At 49.9% G+C, this 26,191-nt stretch overlaps 1 protein-coding gene across 1 annotated transcript in view; it reads right to left on the bottom strand.

The window, feature by feature from the left end:
* The window catches only part of KDM3A (lysine demethylase 3A), a 390,851-nt gene that overhangs the window by 12,198 nt on the left and 352,462 nt on the right, over positions 1–26,191 (bottom strand). Inside the window, exon 23 of the mRNA XM_085642629.1 lies at positions 9,205–9,344. Coding sequence (XP_085498755.1) covers positions 9,205–9,344 — 140 coding nt within the window. The remainder of the gene's footprint in view (positions 1–9,204; positions 9,345–26,191) is intronic.

Genomic DNA, 26,191 nt, shown 5'->3' with positions numbered 1-26,191 from the left:
TACTGTGAATCCTGGCTGTATTTAGATAGGTTAGAACTTTCTGAGCATCTATTGTGGCTCCCAGATACGTTTGTGTGTTGGAAGGCTGTAGATGAGACTTCAACGCATTTACTGTAAACCCTAGTTGTTGAAGTAACTGACTAGTGGTTTGAGTGTGTTGGAGACACATTTGGTAAGTGCTGGCTTTGATGAGCCAGACGTCCAGGTATGGGAAGACATGGATGTGTTGTATTCTCAGATGTGCTGCGACTACAGACAGACATTTGGTAATACCCTGGGAGCAGTGGCGTCTCCAAACGGTAGTACTTTGAATTGGTAATGATGACCTGCTATCATGAATACGAGGTATTTGTTTAGAGCGGGATGAATTGGAATGTGGAAATATGCATCTTTTAAGTCTAGAGTAGACCTAATATCGCCCTGCTGCAGAAGTGGAATCACTTGTTGAAATGTCACCATGTGTAAATGCTCTGTAAAAATATAGAGGTTTAGTTCTCGGAGGTGTAGAATAGGTCTCAAGGAGCGGTCCTTTTTGGGGATGAGAAAGTACAGAGAGTACACGCCTGTCCCTTGATGTTGTAACGGCACAGGTTCTAAGGCTCCTTCGGACAGGAGAGACTGGACTTATTGCTGAAGTAAATGTTCTGGTGACATTATTTGAGACCGTGGTGGAATGTTTGGAGGATTGTTGGTAATTCCTAACATTCATTTGTCTCTGGTGACAGATTGCCAAATGGGGAAGAATTGTAGTTGTCCCTAGACAAGTGTTAAATGATCCGGGTTGGGTGGGTGGGGGGATGGGGTGGAGTGCAGGCAAGTCACTGCTTGTTGGGGGAGGGGAAATTACGTGGTGTGGAACCCCTGCCTTTGGTTACCTCTGTATCCTAGTCTAAAGAAGCCCCTGTAGAGGAAGATTAGCTGTTGCCTTTGTAGGAGGCGGAAGTATTGTCTGAGGACATGGTCTCCAACCCACCATGTTAGAAGGAGCGACAAAAGGAGCTCCGATTAGAGGGAGACTGCAGAGCTCCCATTGGCTTGGTTACTTCTGTGTCTTTTTTTCTCTATTTTTTCTAATGACGTATCTACTTTGGGTCCGGAGAGATGTTCCTTGACAAAATGAGTATTTAAAATAGACTGTTGTCCTTTGGGTTTGAAACCAGAAATCCTCAACCGAGCACGTCTCCTTAATAACACACTGGTGTTTATCTCTCGAGCTGCGGTGTCTGCAGCATCTAACTGAGGAATTGGATAGGAGCTTCCCTTCCTGGATTAAATCCTGGGCTTTTGCTTTGTGCTCATCTGGGAGGTGTTGTAACAACTGCTCCGTTTCGTCCCAGTGTGCCCTATCATATTTGGCTAGCAGGGCCTGGGCGTTGGCTATGTGCCAATGATTTGCTGCTTGGGGGCTACTCGTTACCCAGAGGAGTCTAATAGTTTTGACTCTTTGTCTGGAGGGGGAGCATCCCCTGTAGTCTGTGAATTGGCCAGTTTACTGGCATTAGAGACCACCAAGAAGTCTAGTGGTAACAGTCCTTTGATAAAGACTGGATCTGAGGGAGTAGGCTTATACTTTATCAATTCTGGGGGTGAGAATGCGAGCACGCACTGGATCTTTAAAGATATCGGCATGTCTCATCATACCTTTAAGGATAGGTAGAGTGTGGCTAGACCTTTGCGTGCTACTGAACATTTCAAATAGGAAATCTTCCTCTAGCGATTCCTTGTGTAACTGTACCCCATGATAGTCTGCAGCTCTAGCAAGTAATTCTAGATATCCTACATTGTCATCAGGAGGGGAAGGCTTTGCAGGGTAAAGATCTGGGTTGTTATCCATAGGTGAATCCGTGTTATAATCCTTCCAAGGGTCTTTTGGTAAAATATTGTCCCCCCATCATCATCAGGTGGTGGTGGAGAGTTAGTTGGTGTAATCAGTAAATGCTGCAAAGGTGGAGAAGTTGGTGTGGAAGAACGTGGTGGAAGAGGGGAGGAGTTAGTACCTACATTCTTCCTCTTGAAAGGAATATGGTAAAGGGTGTCCTCTGACTCAGGTTTGCGTTTGAGGTGATTTAGTAAGAACGCGTCCTGTATCTGGATTTATATAAAGTTCCTTTTGTTTTGGGTCCGATTTGGGTGTTGGGGTGTCGAAAAATGGATCCTGCAGCCTCGCAACATTTTAGGTTTCAGCACTGAGGATTTTGGTGCAGGGGTAGAATGACTTTTTGGTGTGGAAGGTTTTGGTGCTGAAGGAGGCTGCGTTTTTGGTGTCAAAGACTTCGGCTCCGAAGCGGTTTTCGTCTCAGAGCCTGAATGTTTCAGCTCAGTGCCAGACTTTGACCAACTCGATCCCGAACCGGAAAGCTTATTGATGTGTTTCAGTGCTGAGCCGGAGGGCAGGGCGTCCAACAACTTGTCGGTGCCGACCGTGGCCCGAAGGCAGGGGTGGGACTGAAGCCTATTGTTTTGGCTGAATTGGAGTTTGGGTCAAGGGGCGTTCGGTACTCACGGGACGTTGACCTTGTGGCAAGTCATCTTCCATCTCAGTCAGATTCTGGAATGGAGGCAAGTTCTTCTTGTTCTTCCTCGGCCCCTTGTGAGTCGAATATGTGCTCAGATCCTTCGCCAGAGATGTCCGGCATGTATTCGACATTTTGACTCTGCATTTCGCGATGTCGAGCCTGACTATCATGGAGCGTTTTCTTTGATCAGAACAATCTGCATGCGTCACAGTCCTGTTTGTTGTGCTCCGGAGACAAGCACAAGTTGCACACTTCGTGCGAGTCGGTGTGCGGGTACTTGGCGTGGCACCGAGGGCAGAATTTCAAAGGAGGAAATGGATCCGAAAACTATGCAATTCAATGGGATTCAGAAAGTACCAAGAGGCACTGAGGGTACTGACAACTAGCACAGTACCACACGTCATATTTGCCCTATCTAAACATCTGTTTATAGTGGGATTAATAAGGAAAAAAGCGGGGCTGAAAACTGATGTGCCAAGGACCAATATACTCATGACTGACATTTTTGAATTGTATAAATAATCGGACACTTCTCCTTTATTGTATCATAAGGAGCTTAATGAATTTTAAAAGAGAACTCGCTGGGGTGGTAACAATGGAATGTTATGGTGACCAGTTTACATTGTTTTCAATTAGTTTTATCCAAACCTTTTGACCCTTCCATCGAGAATATACGGTTGGATGTGTTTTAGATTATTTTATGAATGATTGTATTACTACGAAACTTTTATAGCCTTTGGCCAAAATAAGGTATTTAAATGAATGGAGTCAATTCCATCGACTGCAAAGAGGACCGAAGCGGTTAGGCTGGACTGCCTTCCCGAAGATCTTCAATCGAATAGAGTTTTTTCTCGACGCATACAATGTGCGGAGAAGTGGAATACGCGTTTGAAACAATACCGATGCGGGTAGAGTGGATTGCGCACCGATGGGAACCTGAAGAAAATGTTTTGCAGGGGAGCGCAGAAATACACGTCCGAACTCGATGGCGGAACAAAACAATCTAACAATGGAGCTAATGCCCATGCGCACCATCACCGAAAGGAGGAGTCTCCTACCTTGTGACTGGAAAGACTTCTAAAAAGAAAAACAACTTACAAACATCCAGATCCAACAGTTGATGGCAGGAGTATGCAAAGCATGTGTATCTACAGCACACATGCCTCAAACATATAGCACCCTCTACAAGACCCTAGTAAATGGTACTCCTGGTACCTAGGGCCTGAGGTACTAAAGAAGTCCCTCAAGGGCAGCAGCAATAATTGTGCCACCCTAAGGCACCCCTCCCCAAGCACATTCAAGACTGCCATTGTAGGCTGCATGTCTTGGTGCAGAAAAAAAGAGAAAACACATCACACATCCCTGTGTGCCGTCCCCTACCACTGCATGCAATATTTGTAAGTCGCCTCTAAAGCAGGCCTAACAGCCCTAAGCAGGGTCCTGAATATTAAATATTAGGGCATACCTGCATGAGGAGATATTCCCCAATGCTAGTCAGTCCTATTACCGCCAGTACAAGTGATCAGGGAAGTAATTTTTAAAACACGTGCTGGACACTGTTGAAAACAAGTTCCCCGGCTTCACTGAAAATAGGAATGTTTGGTATCAAACATCTCGTATTGGTAAACCCACACTGATGCCAGTGTCAGATTTACCAATACATGCCCCCAGAGGGCACCTCAGAGGTGCCCCCTGAAAACCTACCAGCCTCTGCTGTACTGGACTGGTTTCTGCTAGCTTGCCACACAAGACATTGTTCTGACCTAGAGAGAAAGCCTTTTGCTCTCAGGATACCCAGAACATAAAAGACTGTCAGGGAAGAGGGTGTAACCCCACCGCCCACAGGATGACCAGCTGATTAGCCTTCTTGGGCCAGTGAGCTTCAAAGAAGCTGCCGACACTCACAAGAGAGGAAGCCACCCCCCTGTCCAGAGGCCCCTTGGCATCTGGACAGGCTGGAAAATTAGATAGTCAGGTAGGCATGCCACCTTCAGGCTAGTACCACCCTTAAGGCAGGCTAAACGGAGGTAGACACGATTTTTCAGTGGCATACTTAGGAATTCCGGGACAGGGTATGCCCAATTTCCATTGGATGTGGTCTTAAAATCCCCTAACGCCCCTAAATTCAGTATTTAGGGAAACTCCCGGCACCAGAGAAGCTGATCCTGGCAACCCAAGAAGAGAGGACACCGAAGAGCCGCAAACGCAGAGAAGCAGCAGCCGACCTGGTACCAACACTGCTGGCCTGTCTGCATCCCTCATCGAAAACGGCGGCAAAGTTGACTTGTCCTGTAGCTGTGACTTCAGAAACTTGGGGAGCACTGCCTGCCTTCAAAAAAAGACTCTGGACCTTCTGTGAACAGCGGATCTGTTCTGAAGAAACTCCAAAAGAGAAGACCAAGGCCTTCGGAACCGCCGAAACCAAACACCCAAAGCCACCACTGCACCCAAGCCTCTGGGTTGAGTTGAAGTGGGCCACCGGTGTCAACAACAAGGTCCCCCAGCCCTCCAGAGCGATCATGGTTTAACCTTTCCTGGACACCCAGACGTTGCCTGCAGCCTCTGCACGCAGGCCCCTCAACCACGACTGCTCCAATAAGGGGAAACCAGAGGCCTAGAGACACCCCTGGGCCTTGGAGAAGGGGACCAAAGGAAACACCCCCCCCCCCCCAACCCACCCTCCTCCTCCTCTCCTCAGAGCATCGCAAGGCCTGAACCCACTTGATCATTCAGCCTAACTGCCTTCCTAGTCAGAGCCAGCAGCCTCTTTTTACAGTGACCAATCCCCATTGAAAAGCATTAAGCTCCCAACGTAGATTTGCACCCTGCACCCGGCCGCCCCACTTGCCACTGGTGCTGCCTTGAACCTTGCCCACTACTCACCTAAACTCCTGGAGATTAGCCCATTAAGTCGATGTACATGCCTGTTTGCAGAAGTTGTTCTTCCTTTAATTGGATTACATTGCACAACTCAAAGATTGCACTAAGTTTCCACTTTTTAAAGTGAAACGAATTTATATTAAAAATATACTTACCTGAACAAGTTTTCTCTGATGCCTAGACATATATAAAGGTACTAGGTATTATTATAAATTGGTGTGGATCTCCTTCTTGAGTCAGGTGTAATTTATTAAATCACTGTGTGCATTTGCAAACGTTTTTCACTCCTCTGCGTCAGGCCCAAGGCTGCTTGACCACACTACACTCTAATGGAGCAGTTTGGGATTGCATAGGAAACCCCTGTCCACTCATAAAGGAACCCCTAGACTCTTTACATTGTATATCATTGTGATGACAGATCACAAAAAGAGCCACCATCCTAACCTTCCCTTTTAGGGAAACCATGTCCCTCACACAATGGAAGCTTTTTTGAAATCTTCAAAGAATGAAGTCTGTTGGGCAATAGATTGAGGGAACAAACTCTGGATTCACATTTGAAGGCATGGAAATGAACAGAAAGTGACATCGGTACGCTGAGGCCATATTGTGGCCAAGATGTCACATCTGAGTCGGGACCGGCCCGTTGCTGAGCTGCACAACAACCACCACCTTAAGCTTCATCAAGCTGGGGAAAAAAAATCTCCAGATCAAGTCTGGTGCCTGAGGGTATTCATATGGAGAGTAATCTGCAGTTATCTGCAAGTATCCATCATAAGTAATATCGCATTTTGCACTACTTGCAATCTAAGAAGATTTAAGGTAGGTCAAGGTAAAGATAATTGGCGTAATCCAATCTAAAACAGAAAAGTGCCAGTATTGCCACAATTGAGGCCTTCCAAGTTTAAACAGGAGTAAAGTTTCTGAGCACTGTCAAGAACACACATCTGGAAGCTACTGAGCTGATCTGCAGGTTCAAAGATAGGTTGCTATACACTAATACTTTTTTTTTTTTTAACTCTTTATTTTAGATTACTATACACTAATACTTCCAGGGTTTTCACGATATCTTTGCAAATGGGCCCATTTTTGTAGGCCAATAGTATTTTGTCCATAGGTCACTTCAGTTTTATAAGCATCAAGTTTCAGGTGATGTTGCTCATCCATTTACATATGACATGCATAATTTGATGGAAATACAGTTGTGTTGCAGCTTATTATAAAGTTGAAAGGGATAACACTTCCCCTTGCGCAAGAGTGTACACAGAGCACTCCAAATATACTGGAGGTTTAGACAACTGTAAAGACACAATGTGGTTGGTGAAGTACCACCTTTTGAGACTACTAACGCTTGCACTGTATTCACACACACACTTCTGTTATTCTTCTGTAGTTAAACTTTAATCTTTATGGCAGCCAGAGAAACACTTGCCTATGGCTATCCATATACTTATTAACTTACTTACTGGCTGCAAGGCAGTCTATCCAGGATCTCGTATGCTTCATCTTTGAACTATGTAGAGAAGTCCTAGACCCATGCAGATGGAAGCCAAAAGCTTTATGTACCCCAAAACAGGCATTTTTACATGAAGTGTCACAGGATGGTCAACTGATGTACACTATTCTCTTACTCACATACAGGTCAAAGAGCACTATATATATATATATATATATATATATATATATATATATATATATATTCACTTAAAAAACCATAGGTTTCACACATGTTATAGTTAGGTGGATATTTCACTCGTAAAAAACCAATGAAATTCCCCCTTTATAGTTAGTTCAGATAACTATAACTCGCGGGACCGCCACTCTATCACAAGGATGATGTCATGAGTGATGTCATGAGTGATGCCACTGACCTTGTCATGAGTGATGTAATATGTGAAGTCATGAGCAGTGGATTGCGGGCACGCGAGTTATAGTTATCTGAACTAACTATAACGGGGGAATTTCATTGGTTTTTTTACGAGTGAAATATCCACCTAACTATAGCATGTGTGAAACCTATGGTTTTTTAAGGATAGATAGATAGATAGATAGATAGATAGATAGATAATTAGGCACGGTATATATGGGTACAGGGTGTATATCAATATATATATATATATATATATATTCACTGAAAAAACCATAGGTTTCACACATGTTATAGTTAGCGGAAATTTTACTGATAAAAAACCAGTGAAATTCCCCCGTTATAGTTAGTGCAGGCAACTATAACTCACGCGACCGCAATCCTCTGCTGATGCTAATACTGTATTTAGACACTTATTTGCCCATGTCTTCTTCCATACATTTTTAGCTATACATATATTACAAATATTTTTTTTTCATAAAGACACATGTCATCAGCAGAAGATTGCGGTCGCGTGAGTTATAGTTGCCTGCACTAACTATAACGGGGGAATTTCACTGTTTTTTTATCAGTAAAATTTCCGCTAACTATAACATGTGTGAAACCTATGGTTTTTTCAGTGAATTTGCAAGGTTTTTTAAATGCTAATTCCTAACTATAACGTGTGTGAAACCTATGGTTTTTTCAGTGAATTTGTACGGTTTTTTAAATGCTAAGTTACTTTACGCCATTCGTGGCGTGCGCGCCCACTTAACGCAGTTCGTTCCGTGCGCGCACGGTGCGCTTCGCGCACCGTGCGCGCACAGTAAGCATGCGGTGCTTACTGTGCTTACAAGCCATGCACAAATGGTGCCCTTCGGGCACCATTTGCACACGGGGTGGAGAGAGTGTGGATAATTTTTTCTTTTATTATTTTTGTTAAAAATATTGTGGTTTTTCACACCTCTGATAAGCCCTACACATTTGGTGGCCAGCGGCCACCAAAAGCACAGGGGGTGGGGAGAATGTGGATAGTGTTGTTTTTTTAACATTTTTTACCGTACGCGTACGGTAAGCGTAATCGGCGAAATTAGCGAAAAAATAAAAATGGCATTTTTGGCCTTGGGGGGTCTTGGGGGACTCCCTCATCATGGCTATGTGTGTGTGAGCTGTCAAAACAGCTCCTTTACATGTGTATTGGTTTTATTTAACAACCTAACTCTCAGTGCGAGAGAGAAAATGGCGGCCGCCGCTTCCTGGTTTCGGCCGATTCGAATGTTTACTAAGATCTAAGAGCCAATCAGAATCGCGCTCGCGCACGCCACCGTACGGTAAGCTTACGGTAAGCGTACCGTAAGCTGGCTCAGATATATATATATTGATTTAAAGGCTATTTTCTCAGAATCTACTGAACAGATTTACACCAAACCTACAAAAGGCACTTCCTTGACCTGAGGACTACCTCTCTGCCAAATTTCAAGTAATTCTGTTCAGCCGTTCGGGCTGTAGCCCTGTCTAAAGGTCCTATGGAAAAATGCATGGGAAAAACGAGTTTTGGGACCCCCCTTTTATCTCAGCCCCCGCTTGACGAATCCTCCCGAGACTTTAAGGGTAGGAGCGGAGCGTAGCGCCCCACCTATTTTGAGAAATTCGCGAGGATTCGTCGACCGGCGCCAAAGTTATTCAAAATAGAATGCTGCGGATTTCCTATGGAAAAGGGGTCCTAACTATAACTACCTACTGGCGACCGCCAGTAGGTATATATATATATATATATATATATATATATATATATATATATATATATATATATATATATATATATATATATATATATATATATATATATATATATATATATATATATATATATATATATATATATATATATATGTATATATATTTTTTTTTTTTAAATCATCATTTGATGCAATCTCATTTGATTGGCATGACTGCATTTCTTACCTTTTTAAGGAACTGGCGGATCTTCTCTGTATCTTTAGCAGCGTAAATATGCCACAGAGCTCCTGCCTTCTCTTTATTTTCCACAAAACGCTTTACTGTCAGTTCATCTGCATCCCCATCATAAATGGTTTTTAGAACTTCTGTTTAAGTGAAAAAAATCAAGATCGGGTTAATAAAAACCATCCTGTGGTGTTTAGTCAAAGGTACTGGAATCTGCTACAAACAAAAATCCAAGATCTCCCCCAAGTGATCTACACGGACTCCACAGAACCACTGTTGCAGTTATCGACAACTGCTTAATCGGGAGAAACAATGCTTATCATTGTTGGACGCAGAAATCTAAACAGGTTTTCTATCTAAAAAAGCATCAGGAATGAGAGGGGAACATATACATTTCCAAAGTACACTAGTTTAAAGATTACAATTTTAGAATCCTGCAAAACAAAAACATAAGGAGCAGAAAGTCGGATCCACGAAGGGCATGCACAGAAAGGAAAATATGTCGGTGTGCAGGGGTGGTGCCTATATACAGCAATTGCTGGATAAAGTTTCAGTATAAAGTCCAGCACCCAGAGCAAATTAAAAAAAGCGAGGAATCTCCAGTTATAAGTGTCCATCAGGATGGTCATCCTTGGAGCCATATAGTCAATGGTGAACTATTGGATCAACCTCATCCGTTCACAGTGAATTACTTACAGTCTTTGGATCTTTCATATAGTCACATACGTAATAATTCCCCATCAGGCTGGGAATCCACAGTAATCATAAATAGCAGTTAATAGTGTTAAAATGGCTAAAGGCCAGCAGCACATCCACTTTACACGAAACAATCAGAACTTCAGCCAATGAAGTGCTAGCAACCACCACAGCTCAGATTCGATAGCATAAATATGAGAAGACAGTACAATAAATGAGGAGAGATGAACAAGTTACTAACCTTCGGTAACGATGTATCTGTAAGAAACATTAGTTAGTTAGATTCCTCACCTTAGAATATCCCCAGGCGTCAGACTGGATCCGGAAGATTTTTGTAGCAATACCCCTTGCGGGTCGCTAGACATCATCTGCGGCTCCGCGTCCGTCGTTGGCGTCGTGCACCGGAATGACGTCTGAGTACTTAGACGCCGCCCTCGCGCGCTGACGTCAGTTCTTGTACATAGCTTTCCGCGCCAGGAACGCAGAGCCATGCAAGAGACCGACACTGGTGCCAAAAAATCTAGGGCCCTGAAAGGGATAGCCTTAACCCTAGATGTCAGTTCGCAGAACGGGGAGGATGGGTGGGTCGGTGAGGAATCTAACTAACTAATGTTTCTTACAGATACATCGTTACCGAAGGTAAGTAACTTGTTCATCTGAAAGAAACACGTTAGTTAGATTCCTCACCTTAGAATAGATACCCAAGCAATACCAACCCCGGTGGTGGGTCTGCGAACCAAGATCACACCAGAAAGTCCTGGAGGACAGAACGGACAAAGAAGCCATCCCTCCGGACTTTGCTGTCTAGGCAATAGTGCCTGGCAAACTTGTGCAGCGAAGCCCACGTCGCCGCCTGACAGATGTCCTGCAAAGGGACTCCCCGTCCCAAAGCAGTAGTAGCCGCCGTGGCCCGAGTAGAATGGGCTCGCAGCCCAACAGGAGGGTCCTTTTTTGCCAAGGAATAACATTTTTATACACAAAACGACCCACCGGGAGATGGTCCGTTTGTGCACAGCTTTTCCCTTCTGTGCACCCACGTAGCCAACGAAAAGCTGGTCGTCCACTCGGAACTGTTTTGTCGGGTCCAAATAAAAGGAGAGCGCACGTTTTGGGTCCAGACGGTGGAGCCGCTGTTCCTCTTTGGAAGGATGCGGAGGCGGAAAGAAGGTGGGCAAGGTGACAGATTGCCCAAGATGAAAGGGGGTCACCCCTTTCGGTAGAAAGGAAGGACGAGGCCGAAGGACAACCTTGTCCGGATGAACAGATCGAAAAGGAGGCTTGGACTATAGAGCCTGGAGCTCACTCACCAGTCTAGCCGAGGTGATGGCTACCAGGAAAGCAGTCTTAAGAGTCAGAAGACAAAGAGGACAATTGTGAAGAGGCTCAAAGGGAGCGCACATCAGGAATGTTAAGACAAGATTCAAGTCCCACTGAGGCATTACGAAAGGGACAGGAGGGAACGTGTGAGTAATGCCTTTAAGAAAGCGTGACACTACAGGGGACTTGAAAAGAGAGGGCTGATCAGGAAGCCGTAAGAAGGCAGAGATGGCAGCAAGATAACCTTGAAAGGTGCCCAGGGCAGAGCCCTGCCGGGCCAAAGAAAAAAGAAAGAGGAGAAGGATTAGTTACTTACCTGTAATCCTAGTTCTCATCCAGGGGTATACTCATCAAAGTCATAATCTATGAATAATCCCCGCCCATGTGCGGGATCCCGGAGCATATAGAAAATACATATATATAAATATATATATATATATACATATGTGAAAACATATAAATGCAGCCTAATAATGTTCAAAACATGGCAATGCTGTAAATTACATATTTTTGCATAGTAGTGCCCCCGTAACCCGTAAGGAAAAAAGGAAGCATCAGGCAAATTATAACACAGCACTGCTTTATTGCCATAAAGCAACATGTAATTGTAGGCATTCGCCAGTAGGCTGCAGTAGAGTATCAAGAATCCAAGAAAACTGACACCTTGCCTTTAAGGCATTAGAGTAGGGGGACCGTGCCTTTAAGGCCTGCCCGTGACCCCCTGCTCCCATGATGCACTACAGGTGACAGTTGGGCCAGTTCTTTTTGGCGGTGCCTCCGCACCTGAGTAGATCTGCCTTCCATACATCACTTATTTAAAGAGAAAACATTGCTCGTCCGGGGAGGTGGGTGGGTCGCTTATGACTTTGATGAGTATACCCCTGGATGAGAACTAGGATTACAGGTAAGTAACTAATCCTTCTCATCCAGGGGATACTCATCAATAGTCATAATCTATGAATAGAGTAGCAAGCCCATACCCAAAGTCTCGCGGACGAGCAACAAAGCAGTTAAAACATACATTAAAAGACACATCTTGCATTACAGTTATGCGAATAGGTTCCTCAAAGAGGCCTGCCCCACCTGGGCGTCGGCCTGTGCGTCTGAATCTAGGCAATAATGGCGCGTGAAAGTATGGACTGAGCGCCATGTAGCCGCTTTACAGATCTCAGACATGGGAACGTTGCGAAGGAGTGCTACCGTAGAAGCCTTCCCCCGAGTAGAGTGTGCTCTAGGTTTACCCTGCAGAACTTTGTGGGACAGTTGGTAAGCCAAAGCTATACAAGAGACAATCCATCTAGAGATAGATCTCTTGGCCGCAGCCAGCCCGGTATTAGTGGGTCCATAGTTAACAAAGAGCCTGTCTGACTTTCTAAGAGTAAGGGTCTTAGCTAGATAGAATTTCAAAACCCTCCGGAGGTCAAGAGAGTGTAGAGCTCTCTCCGGGGGTGTGGTCGGCTGAGGAAAGAAGGTGGGCAACGTGATCACCTGATTAATATGGAAGTCCGAAACCACCTTGGGCAGGAAGCTCGGATGAGTACGGAGCACCACCCTATTAGCATGAAACACCGTGTAAGGTTCCTTGCAGCAGAGGGCCTGAATTTCACTAACCCTACGGGCCGAAGTGATGGCTACTAAGAAGGCAGCCTTCCAGGTCAGATGTTGCAAGGAGGCCTTATGAATCGGCTCAAAAGGACCTCCCATCAGTTTAGAGAGAACGATGTTCAGTTCCCAGGAAGGGGAAGGAGACCTCACAGGTGGGTAAACTTTCTTAAGCCCTTCTAAGAAATCCTTTACCACTGGCATCTGAAAGAATGAGGTCTGGGTAGGAGACTTCCTATAGGCTGTAATAGCAGCTAAGTGTACTCTGATGGAAGAGTACTTTAACCCAGACTTCGCCAAGTACAGTAAGTAGGGGAGAATAACCTGTTCTTGACCCCGGATCGGATCAAGGGTGTTATCTCTACACCAGAAGCAGAATCTTTTCCATTTAAAGCCATACGACTTCCTCGTGGAGGGCCTCTTCGCCTCCCGAAGAATGCTCATACAGTCCGGTGGAAGGTCTAGATGTCCGTACTGGATGAATTCAGGAGCCATGCCGTCAAGCGGAGGGAGGGGAGATTGGGGTGGAACACTCTCCCCTTGTCCTTGGTCAGCAAGTTCGGCAGGCATGGCAACCTCCTCTGTGGTACCTCCGACAGTTGGAGTAGATCCGGGTACCACCACTGCCGGGGCCACTCCGGTGCTATTAGGATCATCCGAGTTCTGGCCCTGTAGAACTTCTGAATCACAGCCGGGATGAGAGGGAGAGGAGGAAAAGCGTAAAGCAATGTCCTCGACCAGCTGATCAAAAGCGCGTTCCCCTGCGACCCCCGTTGAGGGAACCTGGAGGCGAAGACGGGGCATTTTTTGTTGTCCGCGTCTGCGAACAGATCGATGTCTGGTATGCCCCACAAGCGGAAGATGTCTTGAGCGACGCCTTCGTTGAGCACCCAGTCGTGCGCTTCGACGAAGTCTCTGCTGAGGCCGTCCGCCTGCACGTTCAGGGTCCCTGGCAGGTGAACAGCGACGATCGTCAGGTTTCTCGCCAGAAGCCATTTCCAGATTGACTGGGCCTCCAGAGACAGGACCCGTGATCTGGTCCCTCCTTGCTTGTTCAGATAGAACATAGTTGTGGTGTTGTCCGTCTGAACCTGAACATAGTCGGTCTGCAGGGATGGGTACAGGGACTTGAGAGCGAGATGGACTGCTCGTAGCTCCAAGAAGTTGATGTGATAGCTCTGCTCGGTAGCGGACCAGAGACCTTGTACTTGAAGCCGGCCCATATGAGCCCCCCAGCCCTGCATGGAGGCGTCTGTGACCACCGTCTGTGTCGGAGGCGCCTGATGGAATGGGACGCCGTGAAGCAGATGGGAGCGCTTCATCCACCACCGGATGGAATCTTTGGCGGCTTGATGAAGGGTAATGTGATCTTCCCAGCGGCCGGACCTCTGCGACCACTGATCCTCTAGGTCTTGTTGCAGAGGACGCATGTGCAGACGTGCGTTGGGCACGATGTAGATGCACGAGGCCATGGATCCCAGGAGAGATGACACTTGTCTGGCTGTGGGATATTCCGTGCTGAGAAGCGTGCAGCTTTTTTGCAGCATGGAGGATAACCTCTCCTCCGAAGGACACACGCTTGCGCTTGAGGAGTCTAGAGAGGCGCCCAGGTAGTGGATCCGCTGAGTTGGATTGAGGATCGACTTCCGGTAGTTGACCTGAAGGCCCAACGAGTGTAGAAGGTTTAGGCAGAACGAGAGATGACTCTGGAGTTGAACCGGGGTGGAACTTTTTAAGAGCCAGTCGTCTAGATATGGGTAGACGAATATCTTCCGTTTGCGGAGAAAAGCAGCCACCACCGCCATGCACTTTGAGAACGTTCGTGGCGCGGACTTGAGGCCGAATGGCAGGACCTTGTATTGATAATGTTGGTGAAAGATGCGAAATCTGAGAAACTTCCGATGTTTCGCTGAGACAGGAATGTGGAAGTATGCATCCTGTAAATCGATGGCACACATCCAGTCCCCTTGGTGTAGATGTGGGAAGATCTGGTGCAGTGCTAGCATCCTGAATTTTTCCCTTCTGAGAAATCTGTTGAGTAGGCGGAGATCGAGGATGGGTCTGTAGTCTCCGATCGCTCCTCTTTTCTGAACAAGAAAATACCGGGAGTACACTCCCCGATTTCTCTGCCTGTTTGGAACTTCCTCTATGGCGTTTTTGGAGAGGAGAGTGGCAACTTCGTCCTTTAAAAGCTTGTTTTGGCTGAGAGGGAGTGGCTGTTTCCGTGGGGGTACCTGCGGAGGGGGAGATTTGAACCTCAGCAAGTAGCCACGCTCTACAATACTCAGCACCCATTTGTCGTTTGTAATTGTATTCCACTCTGCCAGGTGAGCGGTGACACTTCCTCCCACCGGAGTGGCGAACGAGTGCGGAGGAAGTAAGTTTTCACTGCTTGGGAGGTTGCTTGTTAGAGGACTGCTGCTGTTTAGCATTTCCTCTTCCTCTGCCCCGGCCCCTTTGCTGAAACTGGGACCTCTGTTGGTTTTGAGAGGACCATTGGGGCGTTTGAACGCGCTGGTGAAAGGCACGTTTGTCGCCCTGGCGAAAGCGCTTGCGGAACTCTTTGCGTTTTTCCAGTCCCACAGCCTTTACAGTGTCCAATTCCGTTTTCATCTTGCTCATTTGGTCGTCCGCATGAGCTCCAAATAGCGATGATCCATTAAACGGCAGGTTAAGAATCCTTTTCTGCGCATCTGGTTTGAGGGCTGTTAATCTGAGCCAGGCCGAACGGCGGGAGCAGATGCCATGGGAGTAGCCATGCGCGGCTAGGTCTGATGCATCCGCCGCTGCGCTTATTACTTGGTTTGCCACCAGTCCGCCTTCATGTAGGATCTCCGTGAAGTCCTGCCTGTCCTCCCTAGGCAATCTCTCCACGAATCTGGCCAGGGAATCCCATAGGGAACGATCATACCTCCCTAGCAGGGCTGAAGCGCTAGCGACCTTCATATGCGCAGCAGATGTGTTGCACATTCTCCTGCCGTAGGAGTCCATCAGCTTGCTGTCCTTCTCAGGGGGGACAGAAGCAGATATTGAGGCTGAGTGAGACTTCATGGCCGCCGCCACTATCACCGAATCCGCTGGCGGGTCCGCCCTCAAGAATAAAGGGTCCTCGGCCGGAGCCTTGTACTTCTTTGCTATTCTCGAGGGGACCGAGCCCACTGTAGCCGGTGTAAGGAACGTGGCCATCGCTGGTTCTAACAATCCTGGCACCAACGGGAGCAGAGGTCTGGGAGCTGACCGATGGTGTAAAGTGTCAAAGATCACAGAAGTGGGTGCCTGAGGGGCGTGCAGTGCGATGTTCAACTTTTGCGCCCCTCTACCCAGGACGTCCGAGAAAGTTATAATGTCATCCACCGGGGACACTCGCGATGGAGGCGTGGATGAAAAAGTAGGAGAGTAGTCCCGGACTGAGGATCTTGTGGATGCAGTCCCAGTGGACGACCTGGTGCGTCGCCTCTTGTGGGAGCGTTCGCTTTGGTGAGCCCTTGATCCTGATCTGCGCTTGGACGGAGATCTTGGACGTTTTGGCGCGGTGCGACGGTCCCTGGAACGAGACCGGCGTGGTGAAATTGGCCGTGGATCCCTCGGAGGCGATTTACTCCTGCGCGGTGGGGAGTACATGCGGGAGTAGTCCGATCCCGGACTCCGACATGCGGCAGCGCCCACATCTCGTAACCAGCGCGGTGACAGTCCAAACCGCTCTGGAGCCTCGGGTGATCTTTCTGGAGATATTTGCACGATGTGCAGTCCCGGAGATGATGACTGTTCTCCTGGGGACCTCTCCGCGGGCGGTCCAGTCTTCGCCCTCGACGTCGAATCCCTTGACGTCGACGACGTCTGCGTCACCATCGGCAAGTGTGAGGTATGCCGTTCTGGTCTCGACGCCGGTCGTGGAGACCTCGATGTCGATCTCCTCTTCTCTGGCACCTGACGTCGGCTAGATGATCTCGACGTCGGCCGTGTCTTCGACGTCGACCTCTCTCGCCGTCGACTGGGCGACTTCGACGTCGACCTCTCTCGACGTCGACTGGGCGACTTCGACGTCGACCTCTCTCGACGTTGACTCTTCGACGTCGACCTCTCTCGACGTCGACCTCTCTCGACGTCGACGTGGTGATCTCGACGTCGACCTCTCTCGACGTCGACTTCTTGACGTCGATCTTCCTCTCGACGTCGACCTTCTATGTCGCCGAGTGGGGGTAACCATCGACGGCGACCGGCCCACTCGCGGCGGAATGTACGTCGCCGCATCTCTCGACGTCGACCCCCTCGAGGGTGGCGGAGAGTGTCTCGACGTCGACGGAAGCCTCGACGTCGACGGAGACAGTTCAGATGTCACCAGACTAGCAGCCTTCGAGCCCGAAGGGCCGCCTCTCGACGCCGACTTACTTTTGCGCGGCGGAGACTCTTGATGGTGGGATGAATCCCTTGACGCCGAAGTTCTCTGCCTCTTCGCCGGCATCCTCGACGTCGACGGCGAACCTCTTGGACTCCTGGTCTTCTTGGAGCCCGGGGAGCTGGTATGTCGCCGTTTCTGTACTTGCGTAGCTGAAGAAGGTGGTCTTGATGAGGAATGCTCGCCTTCACGACGGCTTCGTTCCTTCTCCAGTCTTGCATGCAGTTTAATGCGCTCTCTGTCCCTCAGAGTGCGCTTTGAGAACTTCTGGCAGTGGGGACACTGGTCAGGATCGTGTTTTGATGGTAAACACACAATACACACCGAGTGTGGATCCAACAGTGCCATTTTATTACCACAAGAAGGGCATTTCCTGAATAAAGGAGACATTCTGACTGGAAAAAAAAAATTGGAAAATTCACTGGAACCAGCAGAATTAGCCCTTATAAGCCAGAAAACGTCGAAAAAAGCTAGAAAAAGCTGTAATTCAAAATTTCAGTCAAAAAACTGAAGAGCTCAAGCTCCAGGATCCTCACAGAAGGAGCCGGAAAAAAGAACTGGCCCAACTGTCACCTGTAGTGCATCATGGGAGCAGGGGGTCACGGGCAGGCCTTAAAGGCACGGTCCCCCTACTCTAATGCCTTAAAGGCAAGGTGTCAGTTTTCTTGGATTCTTGATACTCTACTGCAGCCTACTGGCGAATGCCTACAATTACATGTTGCTTTATGGCAATAAAGCAGTGCTGTGTTATAATTTGCCTGATGCTTCCTTTTTTCCTTACGGGTTACGGGGGCACTACTATGCAAAAATATGTAATTTACAGCATTGCCATGTTTTGAACATTATTAGGCTGCATTTATATGTTTTCACATATGTATTTATATATATATATTTATATATATGTATTTTCTATATGCTCCGGGATCCCGCACATGGGCGGGGATTATTCATAGATTATGACTATTGATGAGTATCCCCTGGATGAGAACCTCAGAAAGAGGGGCGGAAAGGGGATCCACAGCCTTTGCTGTGCACCATGCCACAAACTTGTTCCACCGGCAGGCGTATACCGTCTTTGTGGAGGGACGCCTGGCTGCCAGAATGACATCACAGACTTCAGGAGGCAAGTCAAATGGCATCAACTGCCGCCGCTCAATCTCCACGCATGGAGGTGGAGGCTGGACAGGTTAGGGTGGAGGACCGTCCCCTGCTGTTGCGACAGAAGATCCTCCCGAAGGGGCAGACGTATCGGAGGATCGGTCAACATACTGAGTAGCTCGGGATACCAGTACCTTCGTGCCCAATCCGGAGCCACCAAGATGACTTGGGCCCGGTCGCGCCTGATCTTCTTCAGCACTCTGGGCAGAAGTGGTATAGGCGGAAAGGCGTACAACAGACCGCAGCGCCACTCGCGTCGAAAAGTGTTGCCTAGTGAGCGCCGCCTTGGAAATTCCAACGCGCAGAACTGCTGACATTGCGGGTTCTCGTCGGTGGCGAATAGATCTAACCAAGGCTCTCCCCACTGCTCAAAGAGACCTTGCGCCACCTCGGAGTTCAGACGCCATTCGTGATCCATCATGCACCGGCAGCTGAGTTTGTCTGCTCTGGCGTTCAGAGAGCCCGCCAGATGTTGAACCACCAGGGTGATGCCCTGGTGTTCCAGCCATGTCCAGAGGCGCAGAGCCTCCTGACAAAGGGTCCACGACCCCACCCCGCCCTGTTTGTTGCAATACCACATGGCGGTGGTGTTGTCCGTGAACACCTGCACGACACTTCCCCAGACAGAGGGAAAGAAGGCTTTTAGTGCAAGTCGAATCGCTCTCAGCACCAACAAGTTGATGTGGAGGCGAGACTCCGCCGGAGACCAGAGGCCTCTGATCTCCGCCTCTCCCATATGGCCACCCCATCCCAGGAGGGACGCATCCGTCACTACGACATGCTCCGGTAGGGGTAGGGAGAGGCTCTTGCCCATGACCCAATCGCTGGTCCGTGAGCCACCACTGCAACTGCTGTGCAGTGCCCTCCGAGATCAAGACATGGTCGGACAGGTTGCCGTGATGCTGGGCCCACTGAAACTTCAGGTCCCACTGCAGAGCCCGCATGCGCCGCCTGGCGTGATGCACTAGTAGGATGCAGGAGGCCATCAGCCCCAGAAGCCGCAACACTAGCCTGACCGAAACCCAGGATAGAGGCCGAAAGATGGGAATCAGGGCCTGTATATCCCGGACCTGCTGCTCCGGTGGATGGACCCGGAACTGCGCCGTATCGAGAACCGCTCCGATGAAGAGGAGCTTCTGAGAGGGGCTCAGGTGTGACTTCGGCACATTGATGGAAAACCCCAGCAAATGCAGGAGATCCGCCGTAGTCTGGAGGTGGGAGACGACTGTCTGGGGCGAGCCCGCCTTCAACAACCAGTCGTCGAGATAGGGGAAGACCGGAACCCCTGATCTGCGCAGATGAGCTGCGACCACCGCCATCACTTTCGTGAACACCCGAGGGGCACTGGTAAGGCCGAAGGGGAGCACGGTGAACTGAAAGTGCTCCTGACCCACCGTGAACCACAGGTAACGCCGGTGGGCCGGCAGGACGGGGATATGGAAATATGCGTCCTGCAAGTCCAACGCTACCATCCAGTCTCCAGGGTCTAGGGCAGCGAGAACCTGAGCCAAAGTCAACATTTTGAACCGTTCCTTCCGGAGGAAGGCATTGACGTTCCTGAGGTCCAAGATAGGGCATAGGCCTCCTTTGCCCTTCTTGGGAACCAGAAAGTAGTGAATAACAACCACGACCTACTTCTTGGCTCGGAACGCGCTCGACGGCCTCTTTGGCCAAGAGGGCCGAAACTTCCTCTTGCAGAAGATTCAAATGATCCTCCGAGATACGGTGGTGCTGCGGTGGCATGGCTGGAGGGGTCGTCTCGAAGGGGAGGGAGTAGCCCCTTCGGACGATTTGCAGCACCCACCTGTCCGAAGTAATGGTACGCCAGTGGAGCAGGTGATGGTGAACCGGGCCTCCCACTGGCAAGGAATGGGCCTGAAAGCTCGGACTAGGAAGGCTTTGAGGCGGATGCTGCCGGGGTGGATGTGGACTGACCGCGTCGTCCTCCAGTACCGCGTCGACGGAAACCACGTCCGCGCCCGGGTGCAGGCTAGGCGGACGTGAGGAGGTGCCCCTTCCTTGGCCAGGAAAGGAGCAAAAAGCGGAAGTTTGTGGCCGCGGGCCGAGAGGCCCAAGGACGTGGCCGTAGCCCGGGAGTCCTTGAAGCGAGCCAGCGCACTGTCCGCTTTCTCACCAAAAAGGCGAGCGCCATCAAAAGGCATGTCCATGAGTGTGCTCTGGGCATCCCTTGAAAAGGACGTGGACCGCAGCCAGGCGCGACGTCGAAGCGCCACCGTGGTAGAAATCGCCCTACCCAGCGAGTCCGTAGTGTCGAGTCCACATCGGATTGCATGGCGCGCTGCATCTCTCCCATCGGCCAGAGCCAAGGAAAGCCACGCCCGGGCCTCCTCCGGGCACAGTGGCAGCACGTCCTCCACCGTATCCCACAGAGAGTGGGAATAACGGTCCAAGAGACAGGCGGTGTTCAAAGACCGCAGGCCCAAACTGAGCGAGGAGAACAGCTTCTTACCAAACTGTTCCAGTCTATGGAATCCCGGTCCGGAGGAGCGGACGGGAAGGAGGATTGGGAGGTAGAGGCCTGGATAACCAGACTATCGGGGGTGGGGTATTGGGACAGAAAACTGGGGTCGCCCGGAGCAGGGCGGTGGCGCCTGGCAACGTTCCTATCCACAGGAGGGACTGTGGAGGGCTTGGACCAGGTGCCCTGCAGAACGTCAGTGAGGGCCTCATTGAATTGCAGCAGAGGCTCAGTGGAGCATGCGGCAGCTTGAAGCACCTCAGTGAGGATGTTAGTCCTCACAGCCACGGCAGGCAGCTCAAGCCCGAGGGCCGCGGCCGCCTTGCGCAGCACCACAGAAAAAGCTGTACCCTCCTCCGAAGCCACAGTCGGAGGAGAGATGAATCCAGTGTCCGGTGAGGTATCCAATCCACTGGCCTCCCCCAATTCATCTGCCCAGTCCTGAGAAAGTTGCCCCTGAAGGGCCATAGGGTCCTCAGACCCCTCCCAGTCGCCCCCGTCATCCGAGTCCAGATAAACAGGAGGAATGATCGGATCCGGTCGATAGACAATATGTGTCTCTAGCGGCGTCGGATGCGGCGTCTGGCGGTGCCGCATCGGCACCGGACAGGGGCTGAACCGGGGATCGACGTCGACCGGCGTCGGGGCTGGTACCGGTGTCTGCGCCGGCGGAGGAGGCGTGACGAGGTCGACCAGCGTCGACGGGGGCCCAGGCTCGGGCCCTTCGGGGAGCTGCGGAGTCAGGGCCGGAGCCTCCAACGGCGCCGGGGCCGGAGCCGCAGGCACGCGAGGTCGCCCAGTCGAGTCCGCGGGGACCGAAGGCGCGCCAGCGGGCGTCGACGGCGGGGCCAGGCTCCTCATGGCCGAGAGGAAGGCACTGACCTCCGCCGGCGTCGCGTCAGTCCCAGGGACCGGCGGGTATGGGGACTTGCGCGGCTCCCGCGGAGCCGCAGGGGTGGAACCACCCGGACCCTCGGCCGAGTCACGCGACCGGCGAGGGGAGTCCGAAGAGCGGTGTCGCCTCTTGGACTTCTTGGAGCGCTTCGACTTACCCGAAGACTTCGAGCCAGACGAGCGACGATGTCGAGTGCGGCTCCGCGACCGATCCTTGGACCTCCTCCAGGACCGGGATCGAGAGGGGCGCGAAGCCGAGTGGTGAAGCTCGAGAAGCTTGCGGGACCGCTCCCGCCTAGCTTTCGAGGTCAGGGCCATACAATCGGAGCATGACTCCGCGTCGTGGTCGAGGCCCAAGCAGTACAGGCACCGGCGGTGATGATTGGTCACCGACATCAGTCGGTGACAGTCGTCGCAGGCCTTGGAACCAGGCAACCTACCGGCACCAGAGTCGAGAAGTGACCAAAAAGAGTCGAAAAAGTTAGTCAAAAATTGACTAAAGGGGTAGCTCTCCCGGATCGGCGCTTACTGGCGCAGAAAAAAGAAGAAATGACGTCAGCGCGCGAGGGCGGCGTCTAAGTACTCCGACGACGTCATTCCGGCGCACGACGCCAACGACGGACGCGGAGCCACAGACGACGCCTAGCGACGCGCAAGGGGTATTGCTACAAAAATCTTCCGGATCCAGTCTGATTCTGGGGATATTCTAAGGTGAGGAATCTAACTAACGTGTTTCTTTCAGATAGTCGCAGAATATATATTAAAGATATCAACACTGGAGAACTGGAGTTAGAACTAAGTTCTTCTCCAGCACAAGTGTTGCGCTTTAAAACAGAGTGATGCAGGCAGTCAGAAGCCTGTGACTCTTCCCTGAATAGACCCTCAGCGGCACTAGGGCGGCCAGGTGCAGAGTGCTGAGGGCCAATGTCATCCAATGAGGGATAGGAGGCCTCCGGTTGGTGGCTGCTGACGAGCAGGCCGCTGGGCTGTGGGAGCAAAGATCCTGGACTTAAGCTCAGGGCAAATGGGGGTTTAGGCCAGCACAAAAGATGCACGCTCAGCGGCACTGGGGCAGCTGGGTGCAGAGTGCTGTTTTGGCGTTGGAAGCCCAGTAGCTTTCAACGGGAAATCTCCAGTTTGCAAAAGCACTGCAGGCTTGGGACGAAGGTCTTCTGGGTGCGAGCACCACTTGGAGAGGTAAGTTGGGATCTTGGGGGTCGGTTAGGCACAGTCAGATGGGCCACCCAAGGCCGTGGGGTGTCGGGTGCAGGGGTGCCTTTTATGGTTGGTTCTTCTTACCGGCTCCTGGTCACGGTTGTGTGGGGGGGGCCCTTCTGGTTTGAGGCTGCAGGTGTCAGCTGGAGGCAGGTCAGGGATCACCCGATCTCTGGTCAGGATCGCCGGGGGGGACCTCCTCTTGGTGTTGGGCTACTCGAACGCGGGCCATGGGCATCCTGTGCTGAGTGGTGCAGACCCAAGGATCCTTGTGGACCTGGAGTCTGTTTGAACAAATCCGGTGTTCACGGGAGACAGTATTTGGGATTGAAGGCAGCCAGGTCCTCCGGGTTTGTCGAGGTCGCTGGCTGCATGACACCGGGATTTCGCTGGAGCAGGTTTGAGGTGGGGACAGGCAGGTAGGACTGGGTCAAAGTCAGTGGGCATCCCCCTGTTAGCTTCGGCACGGCTGTGCAGTCCTTTTCTTCTAGCAGGTTCTTGTCCAAGGAAGAATGGTTCAGGGGTGCCCCTAAATACTAAATTTAGGGACATTACAGGTAGGTAAAAGGTTGAGACCAATGGGTCCCTTCCCTGGGGTGGGTACATCCCCTATTATGCCACCCTCCAGTGGGAGGTGGGCATAAGCCTTTCCCTGGTTCGCTGAGTCCCCCCATCTGCAAGATGGCGGGGACTGAGTTTTACCACCTCAGCTCCCCTACCTGAGGGGTGGAGTTGGCAGAAGTGGGCACACCTCTTCCTCACTTGATTTCCTGCCGTTTCTCCCGCCCAAAGTGGCGGTCAGAACCAGTGGGGTCCAGTTGCTGAAAGCAATTGGCCTGGGGAAGCTCACATAGGCGGCATGCCTTTGAAGCTTCCCCTTCGTGAACCCAGCCCATCCTGGGGGAGGAGGTTTGGCACCTCGCCTCAGGATGTGCATTGTTTCAAGCCCCAGAGAACAGCAGGCACTCGACCCAGGGGTCTAGAAACATGTCTGGTGGTGGCAGCTGAAAGCAGCCATTCACCCTGGACACTAGTGGTGGGTTAGTTTTCATGGGGCATCTTTAAGATGCCCTCTGTGTGCATTTTACATTAAATCCCACACTGGCATCAGTGTGGGTTTAATGTGCTGAGAAGTTTGATACCAAGCTTCTCAGTTTTCAGTGTAGGCATTATGGTGCTGTGGCGTTCGTAATGAAACTCAGCACCATATACTCTTAATGGCAGCACTGCACTTACAATCTCACACTGTAGGGGTACAGGGCTCATGCACCTCTACCCTCACCACTGGTATAGTGCACCCAGCTAGAGGGGTGACTGAGCTATGCCAGGGCAGTGGGTTGTAGGCATGACTGAGAAAGTGGCTCTGTATGGAATATGCTACTTACCAGTATGCATCTGTTCTTGGCATGTAGAGCTGCAGAGCCATACACTTAGGATAAGATCGCCATCTGGTGTTGGGCTCAGATGCTTGCAGGTTGTTGTCTTCGAAAGAAGTCTTTTGGTCACGAGATAGGTGACTCCTCCCTTGGACTACAGTGTGCATGGGCATCCATTCCATCCTCAGATTGTTTTTCGCCATGATGGGAAATGGAGTGTGTAAGAATAAAGAAAGGATGTCCATGTGTAAGGTCTAATTAAGACAATGCTGGAACAGATACAGGTCCCGGGGAGGTGGGTGGGCGTGTGTGGCTTTGCAGCTCTACATGCCAAGAACAGATGCATACTGGTAAGTAGCATATTCCGTTTGAGGCATATGAGCTGCAGATCACACACTTAGGATAGACTATACAGCAGTGTCTCCCCTAGCGGTGGTCATCTGTATCGGTTGCAGCAGTTTGGAATAAAGTTCTAAGGACAACCTGACCCACAGAAGCTTGTTGTTTGGCTTGCACATCAACACAGTAATGTTTAGTGAAGGTGTGTGTTGTAGACCATGTGGCTGCCTTACAAATATCTTCTAAGGGAATGTTTCCTAAGAATGCCATGGAAGCCCCTATTTTGCGTGTGGAGTGCGCTCTAGGGGGAACTGTTAAGAGTGCATTTAGCTTTTTGGTAACATATTTGGATACATTTAACTATCCACCTGGCTATCCCTGATTTGGAAATGGGGTTGTCTTTATGTGGTGGAGAGAAAGCAACAAACAATTGTTTAGTTTTGCGGAAAGATTTGGTTCTGTCAATGTAATACAGCAGGGCTCTTAACATCTAAGGAATGAAGAGTTCTTTCAGCTACTGAGTCCAGATTTGGGAAGAACACTGGTAGCTCTACTGATTGGTTAAGATGGAATGGAGAAATGACTTTTGGCAGGAATTTTGGATTTGTTCTAAAAACCACTTTGTTATGATGTAGTTGTAGGAATGGTTCTTGTATGGTTAAAGCCTGGATTTCACTTACCCTTCGAAGGGATGTGATAGCAATAAGGAAAGCCTCTTTCCATGTAAGGAATTGTAGTTCGCATTTATGCAGAGGTTCAAATGGGGGACCCATGAGCCTAGTGAGAACAATATTTAGATTCCACACTGGAGAGGGTGTTAATCTGGGAGGAATAATCCTTTTAAGACCTTCCATGAAGGCTTTGATCGCAGGCACTTTAAATAGTGACAAGTGTTGTCGATTTTGTAAGTAGGCTGCTAATGCTGCTAGGTGGAGACGTATGGATGAGTACGCTAAATTACATCTTTGCAAGTGTAGTCAGTAGCAAATGATGTTCTGGATGGATGCATCCAGTGGGCGTATATCATTGTTAGTGCAGTAAATGGCAAATCTTTTCCATTTTGCAGCGTAGCAGGCTCTAGTAGTAGGCCGTCTGGCCTCATTTATAATATTCATGCAGTCTGGTGGTAGGTTGAGGTAACCGAACTCTAGGACTTCAGGAGCCAGATCGATAGGTTCAGTTGATGTGGATCGGGGTGTCTGATTTCTCCATGGTTCTGGGTTAATAAGGACGGGGAGAGACGCAGTCTTTGGTGTGGAACTAGAGAGAGTTCCAGTAGTGTTGTGAACCAGGGTTGACGTGCCCATGTGGGAGCTACTAGTATCAGCTTGAGAGACTGTTGCCTGAGCTTGCGTACCACGAATGGAATGAGTGGGAGAGGCGGAAAAGCGTACGCAAATCTGCCTGACCAGTTCATCCATATCGCATTGCCCTTCGACTGTGGGTGGGGAAACCTGGCGGCGAAGGTTGGGCATTTGCGTTTGTGTGTGGCGAACAGGTCTATGTCTGGTTGGC

Source organism: Triturus cristatus, chromosome 2_2 (assembly GCF_964204655.1).
Source record: "Triturus cristatus chromosome 2_2, aTriCri1.1, whole genome shotgun sequence".
NCBI classification, from domain to species: domain Eukaryota; kingdom Metazoa; phylum Chordata; class Amphibia; order Caudata; family Salamandridae; genus Triturus; species Triturus cristatus.
This window is presented reverse-complemented; position numbering and strand designations above follow the sequence as displayed.